We start from the raw sequence: 25,229 nt of genomic DNA, 5'->3' as shown, positions 1-25,229 counted from the left end.
CATTGGCCCGTTCCCACTGCCCAGGGAATTGTCAGGATACAGAAATGATATATGATTAACTGGATGAAAATTATAAGTACTGACTTAGCTTTACTTTTGGTCAACAATATAGTGCTCCACGTAGCCATATGAATGGATGCAACCCGTGCAGAATGGAAGCAAGCAAGGCTGAGGGATTAATTCCTAGGACATGAGAGTTCCAAGCCCTTGCTGCTGCCTCTGTTCATTTCCTCTCTCTGGTTCCCAGGCTTCCAGCTGTCAGAGGTGTGGCCTTTGTGTGACAGTGAACTTACTCTTTTACTTTTTATGTGATGTTCTTTCTCTTTTACACACTTTCTTCCCACACTTACTTATGTGCAAATTCTTTCTCCTTTTTCAGTCTCCTTTTCCCCTGTGAGACTATCTTTTTCCCTGTGGAGTTTCTTGATAAGACAGATGCTCCAGCCATGAGGAGGAGCAGAGAAGACATGATGACAGCCAGGACACCATCCAGGGAGATGTATTGGGAACAAAGGATTCTGAAAAGGGAGCCATAAAGTCCCATTTAGTGAGAAAAAGAGACCTGGGATGAGAGCTCCCCTCAGGACTCATATCTAAAGAGCTCCCCCAGGTCCCTGCTATGTTGGCTTCTCTCTCAGAAACCCCAGATAGAGAAAGGGTCACCCCACAATGAGTGCCAGGGCTGGGGGCCCAGGAGACAAAAAGCAGAAATACCTGTAGTTACCACGAAGAGGACCATGGTGAATAAAAGCTACCAGCCATGCTAGATCACCACAGCCATCACCCTAGGACAAGCCACCATGTCTTCTTGCCTGGAATATTGCAATGCCCTCCTCCTACTTCTGCTTACACCCTCTGCAGTCTATCCTCAGCACAGGAGCCTAAGTGAGAGCATGTTATTTCTTTTCTCAAAGCCCTATACCATTTCCTATCTCACTCAGACTAAAACCAAAGTCCATCTGTGGCCTACATTGCCCCATATGGTGTGGACCTATTGCCTCTCTGAGTTAATCTCCTCCAACTCTTCCTATACTCAATCTATTTCAGCCATACCTGCCTCTTGGGGTTCCTTGAAACTTCCAGACATGCTTTGGACTCAGGGCCTTTGCATATGATTTTCCTGTTATCTGACTTGCGCAGTCCTCAAACATCTGCACAACTCATTCTTCACTTGCCAAACTGCCATGTTTTCCCTGAAGCCTTCACTGATTACAATAATAACACTCCCTTATAAGTACAACTCTGCTACGCACCTAGCACTCCCTATGCCCTCTCTCAGTAATTTTTTCTACAGTACTTATCACCACCTGATATAATTCACAGTTTAATGAATCCACAGTTTCACCCTTTGTTTTAATTACTTCATTAATTGTGCTCTGCCATGCTAGAATGTGAGCCCCATGAGGGCAGGGATCTACATGTATTTTGTTCAGCGATTTATCTTCAGTTTCTGGAACAGTGCCTTGAACACATGTGATGCATGTTAAATGTTTGTTGAATGAATTCATCAATGTCTGTGGATAGAGAATGTCCCTGCTCTGGCCCTTGGGAAATCTCATGGGCAGGAAGGGAGGGCTTCAGCAGGCAGCACCTCTGGGTGTAAATAGACAGCTCCCTATATCACTCTGTTTTATGATTCTTCTAAATGTTAAAAATTGCTGCAGGATAAGGACCATAAAAGGGAACAAACAATCAGATTTACTCTCAGAGAAGAGGCTTATACCCCATGTGTTTTGAGACTGTTTGATTTTCCCCTTGTGACAAGGGAAGAGGCTCCAGCTCAACTGCAGTCTCCAGGCTTTCAGGGCCCAGGACCCTTCCATCCCACACCCTACCTCCCCATTTACACTCCAGCCTCCAATACGACTCTTGAGGATCCTGCCTCCACACAATGAGCCTCCAGAGGGCAGGGAACTAACCCGGAATGGAAATCACAGTTTCCTTCTCCTGGCCAAGCAGGGTGTTATTGATGGAGCAGGACACATTCCTCACAGAGCGGTCCCTGATGATCACAACCGTGGTGACCAGGAAGAGGCTGCCTGCACTTACAGTGTGATCGTCCCCCAGGGCGAATATGATCTCACCATAGGAGTCTCTCCAAACTGCTCGGGGCTCTGGGTGCCACCCTATAGATGTGCACTCCAGCCAGATGCCCCCATCCTCCTGGCCCTTCAATGAGGGGCTTAGAGCCCAGGACTGAGGAGAGAGACCAGGGCTCAGATAAAATGGCAATGGTGTCTTAGTCAGCGTTTTAGCAGTGAGAGCCAAGGGAAGGGGGCAGAGAGCAAGTGTCCACCGCCCAGAGAAACTGATTATGCATATTCCATGCATTCCTGCAGTACCCCTTCGGTGAAGGGAGGAAGTAAGAAAGGAAAGGAGGGAGGGACAGAGGAAAGAAGGAAGAAGATAGGAAGGACAAAAGGAAGGAAGAAAACCTTGACGTTGGAGAATGCAGGGAGACCAAAACGCCAAATAGAATGGTGAGATCTCTAAGGACAAAGGATGACACTGCACTTTTCTTTGTGCTCCACCTACAGACCCCATCACAGTACCAAGCTTCTGCTGCTAATAAGTGTTTGCTGATTGATTCATTCAGCTAGAGGTTTTAATGTTCTCACTTTTGTGTGGGTGTGTCCACTCTGACCAGAAACAAGCCGGTGGAGGACTCCGCTTTTGGCCGTGGTAGGGCTTCTCAGTAGCCTTGGCTTCCTGAAGCTCTAGGGTAATACGATAAGGACAGAAACCTGCCCGGCAGGCAGAATCTTATGAAACTTTTTAAGCTCAAGACCATGATCCCAGCAAACTAACGTGTGTGAGGTTTAGGCACTGTTCTTTGTTGTTATCAGTAGAGGTTATGTGGATCATAATTCACAATATCAGTAATCTGTACAGTAATGTTTTATGAGTTTTTCTGTATGTGTGTTGCATTTCATAAGAAAAAAATGTCTAAATCTAAAACTTGTTACTGAGGAAGACCCTCAGAGATCTCCAAGAAGTAAACATAAGAATAACCTGTAGGGATCCAACATTCTCTCTGTTCAAGGCTGCAGCTGAGTTCTGTGTGCTTCTCAAGAGGTGATGCTCACAGCTCAGCAGGGCAAACCCACTCATTTGGCCCTTGGGCAGGTGGAAGCCACCCTCCCTGTGTAAAGGGGACTCCAGGCAAATATCTACTGGTCTACCATAGGCATGGGGTTCAGACAGAAACTTTACCCAAGAGTCACACTGTGAAAATGCAACAGAAAAAATGAAATGACACATTTGCTACCATCAGGAGCATGATGGCCTCATCGTAGGATTTCCCTTTTAGGAAACAACAGTGGTAGATGCCATTCTCATGGGCTGTGACGTTGTGGATGATCAGCGCCACGCTCCCCTTGCTGATCTCTTCCTTCACAAAGATTGTCCTTCCTCGGTTCTCCTCCATCTGTGCCTCTGTCCTCTGTCGCCCGCCCTTATACACAAGCACTGCTGGGAGAACTGAGACCCGAACCACCACACTTCCGTGTCTTCACCATTTTTCTCAGGTGACAGGTGGCAGCATAACATGCTGTTCCTCTCATCATGGCCAGGATTGGACCAGCTGGCCCCGAGACAGTAGACTGCTCTGCTCAACAAAGGGGTAGAATCAGACAGGGGCCTCAGCCACCAAAAATCGAAGGCAGGAAAGGAAGTGCATATTCCAGGGCACAGACAGATTCCTTCTCTATTTCTAATATATTGCAGACATCTTCTTTCTGAGGCCACAGGGGCTTCCTGGGCTGAGGATTCTGGGGGCCAGGAGCTGTGGCTGGTCCAAAGCAATAGATACCTAGTAGGAGTGTCTATTGAGGCGGCTAAGGCTTCCTGAACAAAACATTGAGAAGCAGACACTGAGCGCCCCCTACTGACCCTGTGCTCACAGAGGTTTCCTTCATTCCCCAATCTAGCACAGAGTGTGTGTAAACTTGAGCTGTCCAGTATGGTAGCCACTAGCTGGTCCCAATGGAAATGGGCTGTAAATGTAAAATATACAGACAATTTTGAAAATCTAGAATAAAAACTATTAAATATCTTTTTGTTAATATTATATAATAAAATTTGGATGATAGTATTTTGGGTTTGGTGTTAAAATATATTATTAAAATTTATTTCATCAATTTCTTTTTAATCTTTCCACTTTCTTTTGATTTTTTAATTTTTTTTGGGTTTTTTGTAAGATTGGCCCTGAGTTAACATCTGTTGCCAAAATTCCTCTGTTTTTTTTTTTTTTTTGCTTGAGGAAGGCTGTCTCTGAGCTAACATCTTTGCCAAGCTTCCACTATTTTATGTGGGATGCCACCACAGTGTGGCCTGACGAGCAGTGCTAGGTCTGTGCTAGGGATCGGAACCTGTGAACCGTGGGCTGCTGAAGTGTAGCGTGCGAAATTAACCACTACGGCAACAGCCAGCCCCTCAACCCTTTTAAATTTAAGGAAAAATTTCAAAATTGTATGCAGCTTGCCTTTGTGACTCTCATTGCATTTCCATGGGACCACACTGGTACAAATTCAATAAGCATGTGCGGAAGGAAAGGATGAGTGAACACAACTGCAGCACTTCTTCAAACTACAGTGATTTCAGACTGAAGTGTTGATTTCCTTTTCTGAGAATCTGAGAAGAGCTAGTGGCATGGACTCCATCTGAGACCAGTGCAAACAAGCTGAGGAGGTGGAAGAAAAGAAGGGAGCCTGGCAGGGAGAAATGCAAGGAAGCAGCTGGCTCCATAAGCACCAAAGATGAATCACCCTGAAGGGGCAGGGACCAGAGACCTAGGGGCACAGACATGGAGAAATCAGCCAAGGAGACTTGACACCACAGTTCCCATCTAGGTCAAACTTTCCCATAACCTTTGTTGGTATCATCATCACTCCAACTTCTGTCTTGGGCAGCCCCCTTCCCCTCCAGGTTCAGTTTTCTCCCGATAGATTGATTCATTCAACATTCCATGGGATAAGCCAACGATACAAGGATGAGGGAGGCAGTTTTCCACCCTGCTTGGTTCACTTCTCTGGTCAAAATTGAATTTCTCCAGTTGTCACTTCATATTCTTCCATAACTCTGCCATCCTTCCCTTCCTTCTCTCCAGAAATCAGACATTACTACCTGAGGTAAAGATTGTGATGGAAAGTCTCCCCACCTAGAAGGTTCCCCTCTCCTGTATAAATGATATAAGTACTATACCTGCCCCTGCCTCAGTTTCCACATTCTTGAAATGAGACTCCCTCACAGGGTTGTAGTGAGGATTAAAGCAGGGAAATGCACTTAAATAATTTAGCACAGCACCCAGTACATTTTAAATTATCGATAGATTTTAGTTATTAGTCTTAAAAATCCTAGCTGTCATTCACTTGCTGAGTAAACTTTGGAAAGTTAATTCACTTTTCTGCACCACTGTTTCCTTTTTTATAGAAAGGAGACAATAAAGGGGTACCAAACTAAACTGTCATGTGGAATAATGGAATTAATATTAGTGACATGCTTCACATAGTGTGTGCATTTAGTAAGTAGTTTATTGTTGCAAAGTGTTGCTTTTAAGGAGGAGGCCCTCAGCTCCAGGCTGAGCAGGGGAAAGCAAGGATGTTACTTCAACCTGAGGGTCCCCATTCCAATCAGCAGATCCAGGGGTCACTGGTGTCTCCAGGGAAAGGTCAGACACCAGGTCAGGAACAAGAGAACTCTGCACTCAGGTCAACGCTGGGCAAATGTTCAAGGCAGTGGAATCCCATGATTGAATTCTGAAAACAGGCCACAGGCCACAGATGCCCGCAGAAGGTGGTGTGTGGGAAGATGTAGATATCATATTCACAACGGCATTGTAGAATGTTACCTCACCAGTCCCATGGTCCAGGAAAACTCCCACACTTTGAGGAGGATAGGCAATTGCCAGATTGGTCCTGGGGTAGGTGAGAGACAGATAGTCATTCCCATCAGACAGCTCCACAATCCAGATTCATTCTTGGGTGCTATATAAACCCACTTTTCTCTCATGTTCTCCCTACACACCCCAACATGCCACTCTTTCTTGTCCCCCATCTCCACCTCCCAAAAATGTTTCCCTTATGTAAAGCTCTTGCAGCCAAGCCCACGATAATGTCTATCAAATCTCTTAGGGTCGGCTGGCACATTCTGTTGCTCCTCTGCCCACCGCATGCTCCACTGGTCCTCAGAAACAAGGAGGATGGAGTTTGCCGTGTTCAGATCCAGAATCACATCCACTACAGAACGTTTGGGGATGGGCCTTGGGGTCGGCCATTGTTCCTACAACTCAGAGCTCAACTTTCAAGACCTGGCTATGGCTGACGAGGTCCAAATCCAGACCTGGTATTCCTAACCTTCCCTGAATGTGACCCTCTCAGCAACACCAAAAGAAAGGCGCAGGAGTCTTGTTTTTGGTGGAGTAGAGTTCTGAGGGTCTGGGTCTGCCTAACGGGACATCTCAAGCTGGCTCCTTCCTTCCATGTTTTTCCTATTTCCCTTCCCAAAATGACTCTGTGCATCTGAACTTCATAGTCACACAGATTTACATTTCAATCTTTACCACTCCTGAGCTGAATGACTTTCCCTTTTGTGCAGTCTCCTTTTCCATAGACTGAAGCTACATAATATCCTTGAGCTTCAATTTCCTTATCTGAAAAATGGGAATAAAAATACTAATCTCTAGGGTAGAAAAAGATAACACCTGTTTCATATGTAGTCCAGGGTCAGGCGGGGATGAAGTGCCTGAGGTTACGATAGCTCCATGCATTTTCTGTGTTAGAGGCCACGCTGCGGACTTTCTGTGCTCCCAGATCCACTCTCTTTCTTTCTCTACCGTCTTTTAGGCCCCAGGAATCTATCCTATATGGACAGCGTCACTGGGCTTCCTTGCTTCTGGTTACCTGTTGGGTTTGGCCAAAGGAAGGTACTAGCTGAAGATTGGAAGGAGAAAGAGAAGAGAGGCACAGCATGTATTTCTCCCACTTCCTCTGTCAACTTCAGAGGGTGATGTTCTCACAAAGGCCCGACTCCTCTCAGGCAGCCTGTCCTTGAGCTACAGCTTCCTCTGGGCTCCAGTAACTGCTCCCTCTCCCTATTCCTTCAAGCCTAGGGGTGGTGACAGTTCCTCACTATGGTGAGTCCTGGGGCACTCCACACTCCTTTGCTGGTTTCCCTTAACCTGAATCCTGCCTTTGTAAATAGTTTCTTTCTAAATCCTCTTCAACTACCCAGTTTCAACATGCCATCTGTTTCTTGTTGGTTTTTTGACCAATACACATTCATTACCTCACTTAGTCTTTAACTCAACCATCACATAATAGGGATTATGATCATCATTTAAAAATGAGGAGACTAGAGTTCAGAAACATTGAGTAACTTGGGGACACACAGCAGCAGGAGGTGGCATAAGAAGCTTGGGAAAAACAAAGATCTTTGCGTGTTGCCTTCTCTCCTTGGTCATTCCACATCCTCACTCTCCCTGCAGTGTTAGTTCACTCTGCCTCTCCTTCCCTCAGTCCACCCTTTATGCCTCTTCCTTCCCGTGAAGATCTGTGGACCCAGGAGAGCAATCCTCCCTGATTCTCTGGTCTCTCAGCAGGAAGGCCTTAGAGATGGGCACACCTTTGAGACCAGGACCTCGTCACCCACTCGGAACTCTCTCAGTCATGGGGACTGTTCTTCCCAGAATCTCAAGAGTTGGAGAAGAAAAATGGAACAAGCTTTCTAAGGTTGTTGTCCTAGGGAACATACAATGATTCTCTCACCAGCTTGGAAGAGTGTCATCTTCCATTCTGAAAGGCAGGAGACACAGACACAGAAAGGACATTATTTCCATTCTTCCGCCACCCTTTCTCGTCACTAAGCCTCTTCTTGCTCCCATTCTTCAGTCCCTTCCAATGTCCTGCTTCCTTCATTCACGGCTCTGCTGGGTGAGGCACGTAAGCTCTCAAAAATGGTGTACTTCCTTCTCTCCATCATGATGGGGCTGTGGGTGACATGCTAGGCTTTGCTAGGGTGTGGACATGTGTGCTGTGCCAGCAGGGTGAGGGGTGGCTGAAAATGACCAGACCCTGTCTCTGGAAGGTCTTCCCTGAGGCTACAGAAAATCAGGGGTGCTATCCCGCACAGAAAATGACCCTCTGGGCTAGATCTGATTATTCCTACTGGAATTGCAATGGGTCGCACAGCAGAGAAAAAGTTTAAATGCTTAGTACACATGTGCCAGGAAAATCAGAGAACATCAGGGTCACTCACCAGCACAGGCCTGAGACTTCCCTCCACCTGCAATGGAAGAAAGGTAGAGACATCACCTGAAATATGTAATTTCTGAGTTGTGCCATTCTCTTCTCTTGCACCTATTCAATCTTTCTTTTTGACACCCACCCCCACCCTTCCTACCTTCTCCTTCTGCCCTTTCCATCTTCTCCTCCCTTCTCCTCCTTGATATCAAGTCTGAGAACACCAAATGCATGTTGATGATACCACACGCACCACATAAATGCTTTCCCAGCTGAGACCTGGCAGATCTATTTTGTATGTGTCTATACTCCCATACCTGAGTGTAGGTGTCACTGTGTGTATGCTTGTATAGATATGTGTGCTGGAATCCATCTATCTCAACTGTAATATTTTCTGCATGCTTCCAAAAAGAATTGAGCAGCTTTCTGAGGAAGTTTCAGGTACTATTTTTTAAAAAGCACTTCTAATAAATTTATGACATCTGTGTCACTGTAGCCACTCCTTTTTTTAGAGACACTTTTCTCTCCTTCTCCTCTGACTTTCTCATCTTCTTAACTCATGCATTCTTTGTTTTCTTTTCAGCAGCTAGTGAGGTTATGTAAAACAACTAGTGAGCTTCCTGGCATGGGGAAGGCATTTCACCTAGAGAGTTCCATCTGCCTCCTCCTCGTTTCCTTTCAGGTACACCCCTGGATATTCTCTGGTGCCTTCATGGGCTGAACAGTCTGTGGGCCCCTCTTGGAGAGACATTGAAAGTGCTTCTCTGTTTTAAAATAACACTACTCCCCTAACCAGTATTCCTTATTTCTGTTCCTTTATAAATCGACTCAGGACATTTCTCAGCCCAAGGTAGAGTTAGGAATGAGGAAAGGGGCTGGGAAGTATCCCAGCAGAGAGTCTTAGATGCAAATTCAGAGGAAATGTGAGAGCCACTCAGGCAAGAGCCCTGTAGTCCACCTCTCTCAAGTCTGCAATGGAACAAATGTGGGCAGTCATTAAGATTCTTAAAGCAGTGATACCAAGAGCTACTTGGGACCTTGGGGGAATCAGTATTTATGGAGTTCACACTAGAGCTTCTCTGGAAAATGAGCAGGAAAAACAACTTACAGTTAGGGAGATGGAGTGTGGAGCACCGCTGGAAAATAAACCTTAGAAATGACCCAGTGCAAAGGCAGGTGTGTGGGGTGGGGAAGGGGTGAGGTCTTTGGGCTCCCTCCCCCAAGCCAGGGTCATATGTTCCCTCCCAGGTCCGATACCTTTTACCCTTTATTCTGTTCCATTTGTGCCCGTGCTGGTTCTTTTTCCTTTTATTATATCTCTTTCTCCTGGGATACAGCTTCTTTTTGCTTCTCTTGCCACAGGAAGTAACCTGCTACTGAGAGAAGCAGCAGGAAGACTGCCAGGGTCCCAGCAAAGGCTAGGATCAAGGTGCGAGTCCTCCAGAAGGGGTCTACAATGAAACGGAGCTTTAGCCTCTCACCTCCAGGGCAGGGATCACAGAGTTGATCTCATGACATTAAGTGCTCTCTCTCCTCCCAACGTCTCAGCAATCTTTGGGTAAGACTTTGACAAACTCTTACTATAACGTAATAAGATTACTTGTCTTGAAATGTCTGCTTCTCATACCTGAATATGAATCACTTGAGCAATAGAATCACATGTTTTTTCTAACTTAATTTTTTCAATACGTCACATTTAAATGGTTCAAATATCATAAAAATATAAAAAGTCGTTCAAGTCTCCCCTCCACTTCCTCCTCCATGCCTCCATTTATTAGCTTAATTAATCAGCATAATATGGCAGCTAAGAGTGTGAACTTTGGAGTTGAAGGGACTGAGTTCAAATTCTGGCTCCTCCACTTGACTGGCAGTGTGATCTTGGACTAATTATTTCACTGCTCTGCTCCTGGTGTCCTAATCTGTAACTTGGGGTAATAACAGTACCCCACTCATAAGGTTAAAGGATTAAATTAATGCTTATAATGTGCCTGACACAGAGTGAGGGCTATGCAAGTGTATATCAAATTTTAAAAATATAAATATGGTCTTATTTTTTCTTCTTTACACCAAAGATGGCATTCTATACAAACTGCTCTGCATTTGACTTTTTTTTAAGATACCCACCCACAGAATCACACCCCCCACCTTCGTGACAGCATCCAATCCAGAGAAAAGCTCCACTTCCATAAACCCTCTTCGAGCTCCCCTAACACAAGCCCACTCCTATAGCAACTCTTCTCTAACACTCTCCTACTGAGACACTCCATGGTTCCCACATGACGTGCATTCTCCTCCCTGTAACAAATAATAAACACAGCTTGGTATGTTCCTAGAGGCCTTTGTTTAGAGAACTTTGACAGCACAGATGCTCTCCCACAGGTCAGCCTCCTGGGACCCACAGCACCATGCACCTGGAGGGGCCACCGAAGCCATCTGGAACACACCTGAACCCGAACAACTGTGTGCCATCACTGAGGAGATATTTTCTTATCCTTCCTATCCCCAACCTTCCACTTTCCTGCTTAGACCTTGGTGGCCAGCATGAGGGAGTTCTTTACTTGATATTATAGGGTGAAGGGGGGATTCTTCTCAGAGGAAAACCTCTGTCTTTCCCAAGGGCCTCAGAGAAACAAAATGGGGAGGCGGTGGAGGCAGTTCCAAGTGACCAGCCAGGGTGCTCTGAGGTGGATTTGGAGGATGACGTCTTCCTCTGCTTCCAGGTCCCAGGGAGGAACTAGCACAGAGTAAAATCTGGAGGCTCACCTGAAAACTTCAGCTCCACCAGGGTTATTTCAGAGAAGTTGCCATCTTGGAAATAACACAGGTAGTTTCCACTGTCAGAGGCCCTGACATTATAAATTCGGAGAGTGGCCTTTCCTTCAGCGATGCCATCTCTTAAAAGCGAAGTTCTCCCTCGATACTCTGCCATCTGTTTGTCTTCCACTTCTTGCCCATTTGCATACATGTATACTACCTGCTTAAGGCTGGATCTCACCCACATCAGCTCCATGGTCTCCGCGCTCATGTTCAGGGACAGACGACAGGGCAGATCAGCATCTTCACCCACCACAGCCAGGATGGTTCCAGGGGGTCTGATCACAGAAAACTGAGCTAGTCAATAAAAGGAGAAGCTCCATCAGAGGGACTTGAGGCCATGAGGATAAGGTGAGAGCATCTCAGGCAGGGAGGGTGAAGTATGAATAACCTAGAGAGGAACGTGATCCTAACAGAAGTATAATTTATCTAATTGTCATGAGTATTTTCAGCTTGGTATGGGACTTCCAGTTATGAGAAGTTGTCAGAGGTTCTGACTGGACACTCATAGGTAATTGCTTCAGATACATAAAAGCAGAATGGTCCCTACCTGAGCAGGGGGTAAGCAGCTGGAAGAAGATGAGGTCAACAAGGAAGTCGAGGAGAAGGAAGTCTAGGGAAGTTGCCATTTTCATCAGTGCTGCAGAGAGATGCCAGAAAGAGTTGAGAAGAAATTTTGACCTGGACCTAGAAGAAGATTGTGAATTCCACATCCAACCTCCACCTCCCCAGGGCCAATTTGGTGAAACACACAGTCATGAATGTGGTGACTCAAGACCCTCTTCTGCCAAAATACCTGCTTGGGAGTTTCTTAACCTTTGAGTTTCACATGGAAAATCACCCATAAAAATATATAACGTTAAATGTACATACATTAACCCTAATCAATCAGGAAAACTTTGTCTCTGCTATCCAAATGTGTTCACAATCCTTCCACTTTCCACACTTCCACTGCTACAGCCACATCCAAGCCTGCACCATCACACTCTGATTAATACGGGACCCTCCTCTCCTGATTGCACTTCTGCCCCCTACAGTCTGTGCTCAACACAGCAGCCAGAATGTGCTTCGAGTCACATCATGTCACTCCTCTGCTCAATATCTCCTATTTCACTCAGAGTAGATGCTGAAGTCCTCAGAATGGCCAACACGGCCCTCTGGGACCTGCACCTCTCACTTCATCTCTCCAACCCTCCTTGTCTGTTCCAGACACCCTGCCCTTCTTGCTGGTCCTTGAACGGGCCAGGACAGAGGACCTCAGCTCTGACTCTTCCCTCTAGCTGGAACCCTCTTCCCCCAGACATCCACAAGGCTCACTCCCTCACCTCCTTCAAGTCTTTCCTCTAAAGTCACTTCCTCCATGAGACCTTCTCTGACCACAGGATTATGGCAAACTGCTCCCATCCCCCTAAGCCTGCTCTCTTCTCCCTGTTAAATTTTCACCATCTAGCATACCATGTGTTTACTGTCTGTCTCCACCTACACAAGTGGAAGCTCCACAAACAAGAATATTGGTCTATTTTGTTTTCTGATATGTGATGAGCCTATACAATAGTGGGTGGTTCACATGGAACCCTCAGAAACTTTTTGTTGACTAAGTGAATGGATGAGGATGAATTTATTAGCCCATCCATACTCACTAGCATTTTGTTTATTTATCTGTTTTATTATTTATTTATTTTGAGGAAGATTAGCCCTGAGCTAACATCTGCCACCAATCCTCCTCTCTTTTTTTGCTGAGGAAGACTGGCCCTAAGCTAGCATCCATGCTCATCTTCCTCCACTTTTTATATAGTAGGACACCTACCAGAGCATGGCTTGACAAGCAGTGTGTATGTCCACACCCAGGATCCCAATTGATGAACCCTGGGCAGCCAAAGCAGAACGTGTGAACTTAACTGCTGCACCACCGGCTGGCCACACTAGCATTTTCAATTGGTTTAGATGATCAGGTTAACTGCTTGTCATCCATCAAGGGGAGGTGGAGAGTTGTGAAGATAAGCATCTGCCACTACTCAAAAAAGTAATGACCTACTTTTTCGGTCTGGCATAGAGAGAGAGCCTGGTCTCTTGTGCTTCCACAGGGAATTGCCTATATTAATGTATTTATTCCTACTTTTCAATGAAGTGGTTTCACAGAGCAAGCATGTCCTGGATAGCACGTAAGAGTGTAACAACTCCATGTGCTTCAGTGCACTCTTTTCGCAATTGTTTTTTGGGGAAGAAACATCACTGGGAAGGAAATTATTCATTTCTTGTCTTCCCTTTTCCCAGATGTTCACCAATGCTCCTTGTCTGATGGCCTCTGGGCTCACTAGTAATGGATAATTTCCCTGGTCTTAGGATCTCCACTGCTATAGAAGTGCCTCTTCAAGGCAGAAATGTAAGAGCTTGTACTTGCAAAGAAGGCACTAATATGTCAGGCTAGGAGCACACAGCAGCCCAACAAAGCTCATGGCTCTATGAAGTGCTGAGGTTCTCTCAGCCCAGAGGCAGGGCCTCTGCAACTCCCCACTCCCTGCCCAGTGCTCCCAACTGTGTCTTGGCTCAGAAAAGCACCTCCACCATCTTTTAGGCATAGTCTGTGGCATCAGTATGAACCTTCGTGATAAGCAAAGTGTGGGGCCTTCCCCAGCTGGCAAGGCTTGATTCTAACTGTAGTTCTAGCTTGGCTTCCGTCCTAATGACACCACAGCTGGCTGCATCCCTAGATAGTGGAGAGCCTGAGAGCAGGCCTAGGTGGACTACAGGACTGAGATCTCTGGATCTAGCGCCTCCCTTTTCTCTTGGGCCTCTCCCATCATGTATCCTCTCTTTCCCTGAAGATGTCAGGTGAAATGGGGTGCTGACAAATGACTTGAGGGTGTGCCCATCTCAGGAACAACACTGCAGTCTCTGCTAAGCTCCAATCCATGGCCATCATCAAGTTCAAATCATGTCTCCATCAGACTCTGGTAAAGATACAGGCAGACTCCCTGGTGGAGGCTTTGGAGTCAGTTAGAGGCTGAACCCATCACTTCTGAATCACAAGACTAGTGAATGAGAGAGCTAGGACTAAGACCCGGTCTCACTCATCTTATCAGTCATTCATTCAAAAACTGTTTATGGAGCACGCACTATGTGCCAGGCCTGCTATGTGGCAGGTGGAGAAACAGAAAGGGAAAGGAAACTAGCTAATGGCTCCATGATTCACAAGCTCTGTGATCACTGCCATGTGACAAAACCTATTTGAACTTTAGTCACTAGTGAAACAACGTGAAAAATGAACTTTAGAATGTGTAGAATTGCCCCAGTACAGCCACTTGCAGATATGTAGTCCAGCAAAGCACTTGCATGCATCCAGAGAGAAGCACGTGTGAGGATGACACTGTAGCATTATTTTTAAAGTGAAAAAAGGGATCACAACCTATTGTGACACCCATAGGAGACTGGCTAGTTAAATAAGGGTACAACATGGAATGAATTCAATGTGGCAGTGAAGACTAATTTATAGTCACCTACCCAGATGATCAAGATACATTAAGTGAACAAAAAGCAAATTTCAGAATACTACTAATGATTCTATTAAAAACAAAACCAAAACTGTAAATTTCTATTCACTTTTTTATGTCATTACCTTAAAAAAGGTCTAAAAGGAAACAAGCAAAACTGAGAATTGGGGATTGAGTGAAAGATTCTTTTGTCTTTTGCACTCTATACTTTAAAAATTATTTGAATCTTTTAAATTTTAAAAATTTTCATATACAACTTAACAACCAAGAATTGTTATGAGTAATTATGGTGACTGCAACATATTAGTTGTTCAGAAAATACCAACTCCTCCAAACGAACCAGCCTGAGGACCCAGTCCTAGTACCTGCTAATCCAGGAACGGCCGGGGCACAAGGGAGCAGAAGTTTGTGCAGACGGTCAACTTTTGAACCCTTGTCTGACTGTGAAAACCACGTCAGATAAAATATTGCCTTTCAGTCCTTCCTCTCCTCTTCAAACTGTTCTCTGTGCAGCTAGAGAGGACGGTGTTATTATTATTATAATAGGTACAATTTCTCTGCTTTCCTAAGAGTGGGGAATACGTTTTCACTCATTTTTTGGGATATTTATTGTTTTTTTTTGTTCTTGATTATAGATGATTTTTAAATAGAGAAAAATTTAAAAGAATAAAATTTAAATAATCTGTATTGGTAATTATATACTTCGTTTCAAAGGAATATAAATATTTTGGAAGTATTTTGGTCGTGTGTATATACGAAATACCTCTAAAATGTTTCATCTTCTGACACAGAAATTCCACTTGTAGGAATTATTCTTAAGGAAAAAACATCAGGTATTAACACAAAGATTTATGTTCAAGGCTGTTCATCATAGTAAAATCTGCAAAAGCAAAATGTAGCTACATTTTAAACATCCAAATTGGATCCAATTTTGTTATAATTATAAATAAAAACTCTTTATTTAAAACACGTTTCTAATGATTATGTGGAAATTCCTTCATGACTGCACAATATGTTGTTTATCATCCTCCTACTGTTATATATATATATGTATGTTGTATACAGAGGTTGGTTCAGATTTTTCTATACTACAAATAATTCTGTAATGAACATCTTCACGTATAAATTTTAAGGCACATATCTTTTTTATAATCTCCTAGAATACATTCCCAGAGATGACCAGGAGAGACTATAAGAGTCCTTTGTTCCTTTCTCACCACAGTTAAGTTCCTAAGAACATGTACTTGTCAAGTTTTTTCATTCAGATTTTCTCCCTCCCATCAAATTCCCCAATTCAAGTCCTTACCATTTGCACTGCCTCCTGCCCCCACCCCTCATCCCCTCACCACATACACAAGCACCAAACCCCTTTCTCTGGGTGGGGACTTCTTTACACCCATTCTCAGCTTCTTAGCCTCTCTCCTCCTAGGGTCTGTAACTCTGGCTTTTACCAATTTCCCCCACTTACCCCTCGGCGTTCCCATCTGAACATCGCAGGCCACAGAGTGAAGTAATCAATAATTCTTCGCTACAGTTAACAGTCTGCTCTGGAAGAAAAGGAAATGAAGGAAATGCTGCTCACTGTGAGAAACAGTAACAGAGTCCCTCTTTGGAAGAATTAGTTTTTTGATTGGCTCAGAAGGGTGTTTCTTATCAGTGGGGACAGACACCAGTGGGGAAGGTTAGAATGAAAATTGTAACTATATTGGATTATACAAAAAGGCGAAAAATTCCAGCCCAAATTCCCACACTGTTTCTGTCTCTCTGTGTTTACCTATTTGAATCATTCATGTGTATATTTGTGCATAATCAGTATTTCGTTATATACACTTAGTTTATGTCTTTTGTACCATAATAGATATATCAGCAGAACTAAGCAGGAAAATTACAAGATTTTAATGTGTGAAGAGAGGAAGATGTGTATTAAGTAAAATGTTTCTGTGGCCGTTCGTTAAAATCTGTGTGGATGTAGGTGGGCACATGGAGGAGGACATCTTTTACAACAGAGCCAAATGGATGTACGAACAGAAAGAAAACCAGATCCACTCTACTGTTTTAGCACCTCTGAAACTCAAGTCTCAGATCCATGACCACATCATATAATTTTATGGTTTCCAGAGGCAGTGCTGCCAGTAACTGATGGGCATGTCTTACATTTTCAGAGCATTCTTATTTGGAGGGTTGCTGAGAGCTTCATCCACTCTCTGCCCCTTACTTGCGCTACATTTGTATTTTCACGTGTATTTGTTTCTCCTCTGCCTGCAGGATTCTGTGTTCTCTGAGGTTAGACTCTGGATGGCTGTGAATGACCGTGGCCTAGAGCCTCCCAAGATGCTTTATTGGCATTCCAAGACAGTGATTAAAGCTCCCAGGGCTATGATGTGATCTTGGCTGATGGAATTTGATTCTATTCCAAAAGTCTGAATTTAAGCTCTGTGGTAGACATGGCAGGATCCTCGTGTAATATCTATTCCCTGCTTCTTCTTAGTAATCAAACCGAATTTGAGGGGAGGGTTTCCAGCAATCTGCCCCTCCCCCTTGTAGGTAGGAGAGACAAGGGACTAAGTTTGAGCCAATGATTTGTATGTGGAAGTTGTTGAGTTGTCTTTCTCAGGAGAGGTCCAGACTTTTCCTATTTCCTCCTTCCTTTTGCCTAGAACATGGTCCTTGGAGCTGTAGTGCAGTGACCATCTTGTGACCATGAGGCATCTTTCAGAATGGAATCCACTTGCTGAGATGGCAGAGAATAATGACAGAAATAGGCTGGGGCATGTATGCATGTCTGAGCTGCCAGACCAGCTCTGGACTGCAACCTTCTGAATTCACTTTACATGGAAGGCAGACAACTCTTGTTTTGTTTAAGCCAATGGCACTTATCGTGTGTATTATCAGCAACAAAATACGATTATTCTCTCTCCATCCCCTACTATTAACAATTTATCGTGAAAATTTTCAAGCATAGAACAAAGTTAAAAGAGTTTTTCAATGAACTCCAAGTATACCTACTATCTATATTCTACAATGAACATTTAATCTACTCAATTTATTATAATTTATCCTTCTGTTCATCCTCCTATCCATCCTTATTTATTTGAATCTTTCCTTATTTATTTATCTGGTGCCTTTTAAAGTTAGTCACAGACATCAATGCATTTTCCCATGGATACTTCAGCATATCTATCACGTAGAAGAACACAGTTCTGAAAAGCTTGAGGCACCAATGCTGTTTTTGAAAAACAAATGTAGGAGTACCTTTCAGTTACATGTTCTAAAGTGATCAGTAGGGCATTTTAATCTGGGTGTCTCTAGCTCCTAAATGCCTGTCCATCCCCAATGATATTGTCAGTCTGTCCCATGTACTTGGCCACTCCTAGTAAGAGTCAGGCTCCCTCTAGGGGGCTGTGTAAGGAGGAGGCTCCAGGACTGCCTCTCAGGAAGAGCTTGAGACAGGGACCAGCACTGCCTCAGGACCCTCCTGTCCATTCTCAGTCATCTGCTGAGAGAAGTGCTCTTTTCTGCATTGATGCTGCAAGTAGGGAATCAATATTCTGGAGGACCTGTAGTATGTAGGGCCCACAAATAAGTTGAAAAAGAGCAGGCATAAAATCACTTGTGATGAAAGCTGAGGAGACACATGGGGTAGAGTTCAGAGTCAAAATAAAATAGGAGAGTAGGCATTAATTAGAGAGGGTTGAGAATGTAAAAATTAGCTCAGAATATAATAATCTGCACTGCCAGTCATCACTTTGGGACACCAGACATATTAGATAAAGGCAACTACATGGTTATCAGAAATATTTCTCCCAAGGTCATGCTGCAGCTGCAAAGGGGCAAAACCACCCCCTTCACTGAGTGCTTCCTGATTTCTTACTCACTGAGAAACTTTCAGTAAAACTTCACCGTCTTCTTTCATTCTTTTGCACAAGGCTGTCCAGTTTTTCCCACATTATTTACTAAAGAGACTTTCCTTTCTCCATTGTATGTTCCTGGCCCCTTTATTGAAGATTTGCTGTCCATTATCTTACATCATACACAAAATTTAACTCAAAATGGATTAAAAACTTGAATGTAAGACCTGAAACCATAAAACTCCTACAAGGAAACATAGGCAGTATCCTCTTTGTTGTGGGTCTTAGCAATATCTTTTTGAATATCATGTGTACTCAGGCAAAGGAAACAAAATAAAAAATAAACAAGTGGGACTACATCAGACTAAAAAGCTTCTACAGGTAAAGAAACCATCAACAAAATGAAAAGGCCACTCATCAACTGGGAGAAAATTTGAAAATCATATATCTGACAAAAAGTTAATTTCCAAAAAATATAGAAATGCATTAAACTCAACAAAAAAAAAATGAACAACCCAATCAAAATATGGGCAGAAGATATGAGCTGACATTTTTCAAAGAATATATACAGATGGCCAACAGGGGCATGAAAAGACATTCAACATCACTAATTATTAGCGAAATTTAAATCAAAACTACAATGAGATATCACATCACATTCATAGAATGGCTAGAGAAGACAGGAAATAACAAGTGTAGGAGAGGATATGGAGAAAAGGAAACCCTCATACACTGTTGGTAGAATGCAAACTGGTGCAACCAACACGGAAAACAGCATGGGGATTTCTCAAAATATTAAAAATAGACATACGATCCAGCTATTCCACTACTGAATATTTACCCAAAGAGCATGAAATCAATAATTCAAAAGGATTTATGCATCCCTATGTTCATCTCAGCATTATTCACAATTGCCGAGACATGGAAGCAACACAAGTGACCATCAATGGATGAATGGATAAAAAAGACATGCTGTATGTATACAATGGAAGACTACTCAGTCATAAAAAAGAGAAAATCCTGCAATTTTCAAAAACATAACTGGACCTTAAGAATATTATGCTGGGGCCGGCTCTGTGGCCAAGTGGTTAAGTTCGCAGGCTCCGGTGCGGTGGCCCAGGGTTCGGATCCTGGGCGTGGACATGGCACCGCTTGTCAGGCCACGTTGAGGCGACGTCCCACATCCCACAACTAGAAGGATGTGCAACTCAGATATATACAACTGTGTGCAGGCGGGGTTTGGGGAGATAAAGCAGAAAAAAAAATTAAGAGATTGGCAACAGTTGTTAGCTCAGGTGCCAATCTTTAAAAAAAAAAAAGAAAGAATATTATGCTAAACAAAATAAGACAAAGACAAATTACCCCATGATGTTACTTGTATGTGGAAGTCAGACAAAAGACCACATAGATAAGGAGAATAAATTAGTGGTTGCCAGAGGGGAAGCTGGCTGGGGGAAGGTGGAAGGGGTAAAGCGCTCATATGTATGGTGACAAATAAAAACTAGACTATTAGTGGTGAACAGGATGCAGTCTATACAAAAACTGAAATATAATAACATACACTTAAAAGTCACACAGCGTTATAATCCAGTATGACTGCAATAAAATAATTAAAAATAAAAATAGAAAAAATAAAAACCTGCTGTTTATGAAAAGCTTTGCTGCTGGAAATCATATCAATAAGAATGAACCATTCCATTCTTGTCTGGAGGATCCAAGGTACTTTGACACAGAAAAGCAGCCTTGATTTCCAACCTAGATGCTGAATTTCATATAAGGGGGATCTGGGCACAACACTGTGTATCTCTTAGCTGTATAGTTTCCAAGGAAATAGGGCCCCAGGTTGATTTCTCATCCAGACCTTTACATGAAAACTTGGGAGAGAAATGTATGTTAAACGGGGCAGTAAAAATTCATTAATTCAACCAATTTTTATTGAGAACTTACCATTTAGTGAGTATCAGGCACTGAACTTAAAATTGGTGAGGAGAGGTGGCTTTATGGAGTAGTTAAACCATAGACTCTGAAGCCAGGTTGCCTGGATGAGCCTTACTAGCTGTGTGACCTTGGGCCAGTTACTTGTCCTCTCTATGTCCTAGTTTTCCCGTCTGTAAAATAAGGATGATAATATCACCTGCCTTTTTGGGTTGCTGTTGTGAGGGTGAAATGAGATAATTCAGGCAAATTTCTGACAACAGTGCTTCATACAGATTAAGCCATAAAAATGTATCTTATGTAAAGAGTAGATTTGGTCCTCCTTCTCAGAGTTAATAGGTTGGAGTTTTCCCTTGAGGAGAGTGAGATGTCTGGGATTGATGCTGAAGGAATGCTAGCCTGAAGGGTGGGCTTTTATTGTCAACGTTAGGAGATTAGCTTGATAGACACCAAAATGAGTGCAGAGACTTTGTTCCTGTAGGAAATAGATAGGCGTATGTTGACTTAATAACAATTCGTCTTTTTGTACAGCAATTGCACTTTAAAGAATTTATCTTAAAGGCAAATACCATTTGGAAATTTATTCTGTGGAGGTAACTAGAGCTATGCAAAATGATTTATATACAAAGATGTTTATAGTAGCATTATTTCTAACATGAAAGAAAGAAAACCACCTTGATTATGAATAATATAAGATTAGTATTTGAGGTTTAGTGTTGTAAACAAGTATGTCCTGGGGCAATATATACAGCAAGATCCAATTTTCATTAGGAAAAATGTTTGTGTTTGTGTGAGTGTGTATTAGAAAAAAGTTAAAGACTGTGCACTTCACTGTTGATGAAGTAAAATATTTTAAAAGTAGGAAGTTATTTAGGGACAGACACAGTGAACACATTCACAAACCCGAAAAGAAATCTTGAAAAATTTGGGGTGAAATGTAACTGAAATTGCTTGATAAGGAATCACTGGACTCTCAGAAGTAGTGGGATGTGGCATTAGAATGTTCGAATGTTCAATGTAGCATCAAGTCCCAGAACAGCAGGTGACCTGCAGAAGTGACTTTTCTCTGTGTCCTTTATTTAGTATCTCCCAGGGTTGCATGTGGGTCAAAATGAAATAAAGTTCTTGTAGAAAAAGACTGGAAACAGCAAGGCCCCTTCCAGATCCAGCTTCCTGCCGTGGTTCTGTCATGCAGGCATTCAAGACAACCACTGCTTGTGGGCACTGGCCTTTCTTCTCTTTATGAGGTTTCCAGGAGTTCAAGGTCAGAGATCACTCTCCAGGCCACTAGTCTTTAGTCTCCCCATTAGTATTTCTTATCTCTTGAGGTTCTTTTTTCATTTTCCAGCTGGTGGCAGCACTACACAGGCTTCTTAACAAGACTCTGTAGGATTCCATTGTTCTTTCTGGCCCTCTGCACCACAGAGGCACGAAATATTATAAACTGTCCCTTACTTTGTCCAGTCCCCTGGAGGTTTTGGAAGGAAGTGGCTGCAGCTCTGAGAGAAAAGGTCAGAGGGTTTCCACCTCCACCACTGCCTCTAGTGGAGCTCTGGGGGAGTTGACTGTAGGAGTGGCTCCTCAACCCCAATGCCAGTTCTCCCTTGCAGGTTCAACCAAAAGAAAGTCTGGGGACTGATGGCCTCAGTGGCAGATGGTCAGAGGGGTTGGGTGATAGAACCAGAGGCAGAAGAAAGGGCGGGGGCAGAGAAAGAGGTCTGAGGGAAAGTGTAGATGTGGGACCCATCAGCCACACTATAGAAGGAGACATCCCCAGCCTCATAGTCCAAGAAAATCCCCCCTGGGCTGAGGGGCTCACTCAAGGAGAAGAGGGTCCTAGGGGAGGTGAAGGCCTGATCCTTATTAGCTTACAGTTCCACGGCCCAGAGGTCATTTTGAGGTGATTCCGTGATTCCCCACGTCCTTTCCATGTTTTCCTCACAAACCCCAAGCTCCCGATGAATCCTGTCTCCAACTTCAACCTCCCGGTAATATCTCCCTGAAGAGAAGGACTTGTGGCCCAACAGACAAGGGCCAAGAAAAAACTTTCTGGGTTTTTCAGGGAGGTCCTGCCATGTATTTTTTCACCTTACATTTTAGGAATCTTCAGACAGAAAGAGTTCAAAGTAGGCAGTATCCAGATCCACAGTCACTGATCTGCTGAGTGGCTGCAGAAAGAGTGAGACACAAGAGAGAATAGGTCCACTCTGGCATGCCAGGGCCTTCAGTGATTGGGAAAGTGGGGAAAAGAAGCTGACCCTAAGCTATGAAGTCCCCTTCCTTGCTCCTCAAAACAGCTAGAGTGATAAGCATCTCCCTAAATGTCCTCAAGAACAGGTTTCAAAGACTCACTGGGGGAGCTCAGAAACTTTCACAAGGAGGAAATAATCCAGATTCCTGAGATCCGGATGTCCCAGGGCCTTGGGAGCAGGGGTGTCTGATCAGGAATCTCCCTTTCCCACCCCATTCTCTCCTCTCCCACAGAAATTTGTACAAATCCCTCATGTGTCACTTCACTGTTATTACTTGCTTCATATTCTCTTCTCTACTAGATTAGGACCTGAGAAAGTAGAGACGATGTGTGTTCATCACTGCATTCTCACTGTCCAGCACTGTCAGTCCCTGACTCCCAAGCGGTGCTTAATAATGTTTGTAGAGTGAAAGAATGAGGAAGGTCCTGTGCAGAGCCTTCAGCCATCCCTCTCTGCCAGCCTGAAGCCCCAGCGGATCACGCGAGGTCTACTTGGCCAGGGCTTTTTGGCCAAAAGTGTAGGATCCCTGATCTAATCAATACCCATCTGATTTTAACAGGCTTTCCCAGAATCATAGCTTAGAAGAGTCACATGGGAGAAACTTAAGTTTTCACCAAATGCTGGTTCCTTTTCCTCCTGAGGCTTCAACTAGATGACATTTCCTAGCCTCCCTTGGATACTCAGGAGAAGAGTTGGCTCCTTCCAGGCCTGGTCCATGAGAAACCTTCTGCAAAATATTTCCATCCCTTTTTCCTCATCTTCTGTCTGATTGCAGAATAGAGTGAGGCCCTAGAAAATCTGTGTGGAGCGGAGCTCTCGCCTCCCCATATGGTCTGTCCTGAACTCTGAGGAGATGGAGAAATATACTTTATTATGTTCACCTAATGAAATGTTGAGTGTGTTTGTTACAACAGTTAGTCTACCCTGAGCAATACAAGCCATGACCAAAAGTGACCTCCCTTTACAGGCTATTTCTGTGGACAGTTTTCCTGTGTGCTGCATACTGAGCACTGACAGACAGTAACACGCAGTTCCTGCCCAGTCAAGGAACTCAATCTTGAGACAAAGAACCAAATAACATTGCTTCAAAGAGAAAGTTTATGAAATCCTGTCACTTCTTCCTTCTAAAAGCCCTGAAATCTACCTTTAGTTTTCTATTTATTTGTTTCAGAGAACCGTTTATAATTGATCCCTTTTCTCTTAAGTAAACTTATGTATGTCAGTTCCCAAAGCTCAGACTATTTCTTTGGTAATTCATCTGGAGCCCACATCAGAGACTCAAACCCCTCTTTGCTGCATCAAGGATTTCCTGCCTGTTGAAGCAGTAAAACCAGCCTAATCCTCACTATGTCTCTGATTCTTCACTTGTTTTCCATCAAAGTTCAGCACTCACCTTCATTTTGTCAAATTCAATCATCATTTGTCAGTTCCAAGCTTATACAAATTCTCATCCACATTTGACACAAAAATTTCCTCCTTCTTGATAGATTTTCTTTCCTCAGAATCTGGGACATGTACTCTCCTGGGATTTTCTTCTTATTCCACTGGTTACTTTTTCTCAGTCTCCTTTGCAGTTCCTTCCTTTTCCTAACCTCTGAATTGAGTTTGAACATCTATTCTTTGCTCTCTGAACACACCCCGTAAGGAACTTCATTCAATCCCAGGATTTTAAAACCACGTGTGCACACATAACTCCCAAGTCTCCAGGTCCAGCATCTTCCAGGCACTCCAGACTCATATATCCAATTGCCTACTTGACTTCATTCCAAAAGAGAATTTTAAGGGCCTGCCCAGTCGTGTACTCATTAAGTTCCCATGCTCTGCTTTGGTGGCCTGGGGTTTGCAGGTTCGGATCCTGGGTGCAGACAAAGCTCCACTGGTCAAGCCATGCTGTGGCGGCATCCCACATAAAATAGAGGAAGCTTCCCGCAGATGTTAGCTCAGCGACAATCTTCCTCAAGCAAAAAGAGGAAGATTGTCAACAGATGTTAGCTCAGGGACAATCTTGCTCACAAAAAAACAAGAGAGAGAGAGAGAGAATTTTTAATTTCGTCCTAGAAATTCTCTATCATTCCACCTAGTTGTTTGAGCCAAAAACCAAAGTAGGACCTAACAAATGGACCTATCATCAAGTCTTTTTAACTCTTTCTTCAAAACATATCTCAAATCCAACAACCAATTTTCACTGTCTTCATCAAAGCCACCATGATATCTTGCCTGGATTCCTGCTGTAGCATCCTAACTGGCTTCCTTGTTTCCCATGTTGCCTCTCTATAGTCTATTCTCAACACAGCAGCATCCAAAGTGACCTTTGGAAAACAAAAGTCAGATGATGTCACTCAGCTCAGAAGTCCACAATGGTTTCCCATCCCACTTAAAATAAATCCAAAGACTTCACTGTGGCCTGGAACACTTCCCATGATGTAGCCTCAGCTTATCTTTTGTACTACATCTCCTGTCATCAATAGGCCCACTCACACTGCCCCTTCCAGGCACATGGGCCTCCTTTCAGTTCCTCAAAGACTCTGGATCATTCCCCACCTTGGGATCCTTGTATCTGCCCTGCACTCTGTGTGGGATAGAGGAAGTCTTGGTTTTAATATTTTGATTCCTTCCTATCCATTGTGTCTTGTCTTAAATGTCATCGCCTTT

General features: G+C 43.7%; 1 protein-coding gene and 1 pseudogene across 44 annotated transcripts in view; both read right to left on the bottom strand.

The window, feature by feature from the left end:
• LOC111767438 (butyrophilin subfamily 3 member A2-like) overlaps positions 1-16,459 on the bottom strand; it is a 31,325-nt gene extending 14,866 nt beyond the window's left edge. For 3 of the 44 annotated variants that reach the window (XR_011429624.1, XR_011429623.1, XM_070244330.1), the window contains exons 1-5: positions 16,011-16,227; positions 11,602-11,691; positions 11,001-11,348; positions 8,254-8,280; positions 351-518 (exon numbers count right to left, since the gene is read on the bottom strand). Coding sequence is in view for 17 of the 44 variants with exons in the window: in XM_070244330.1 (XP_070100431.1) it covers positions 400-518; positions 8,254-8,280; positions 11,001-11,348; positions 11,602-11,691; positions 16,011-16,026 (600 nt within the window). In the remaining 27 variants the exon portion in view is untranslated. The other 41 variants (XR_011429648.1, XR_011429649.1, XM_070244335.1 and 38 more) reach the window with 38 other exon arrangements.
• LOC138919680 (butyrophilin subfamily 3 member A3-like) lies at positions 5,514-6,762 on the bottom strand (annotated as a pseudogene).
• Positions 16,460-25,229: the final 8,770 nt, after the last annotated feature.

This window comes from Equus caballus, chromosome 20 (genome assembly GCF_041296265.1).
Source record: "Equus caballus isolate H_3958 breed thoroughbred chromosome 20, TB-T2T, whole genome shotgun sequence".
In the NCBI taxonomy this organism is placed as follows: domain Eukaryota; kingdom Metazoa; phylum Chordata; class Mammalia; order Perissodactyla; family Equidae; genus Equus; species Equus caballus.
Note: the sequence above shows the minus strand (reverse complement) of the source record. Positions and strands in the feature narration are given on the sequence as shown.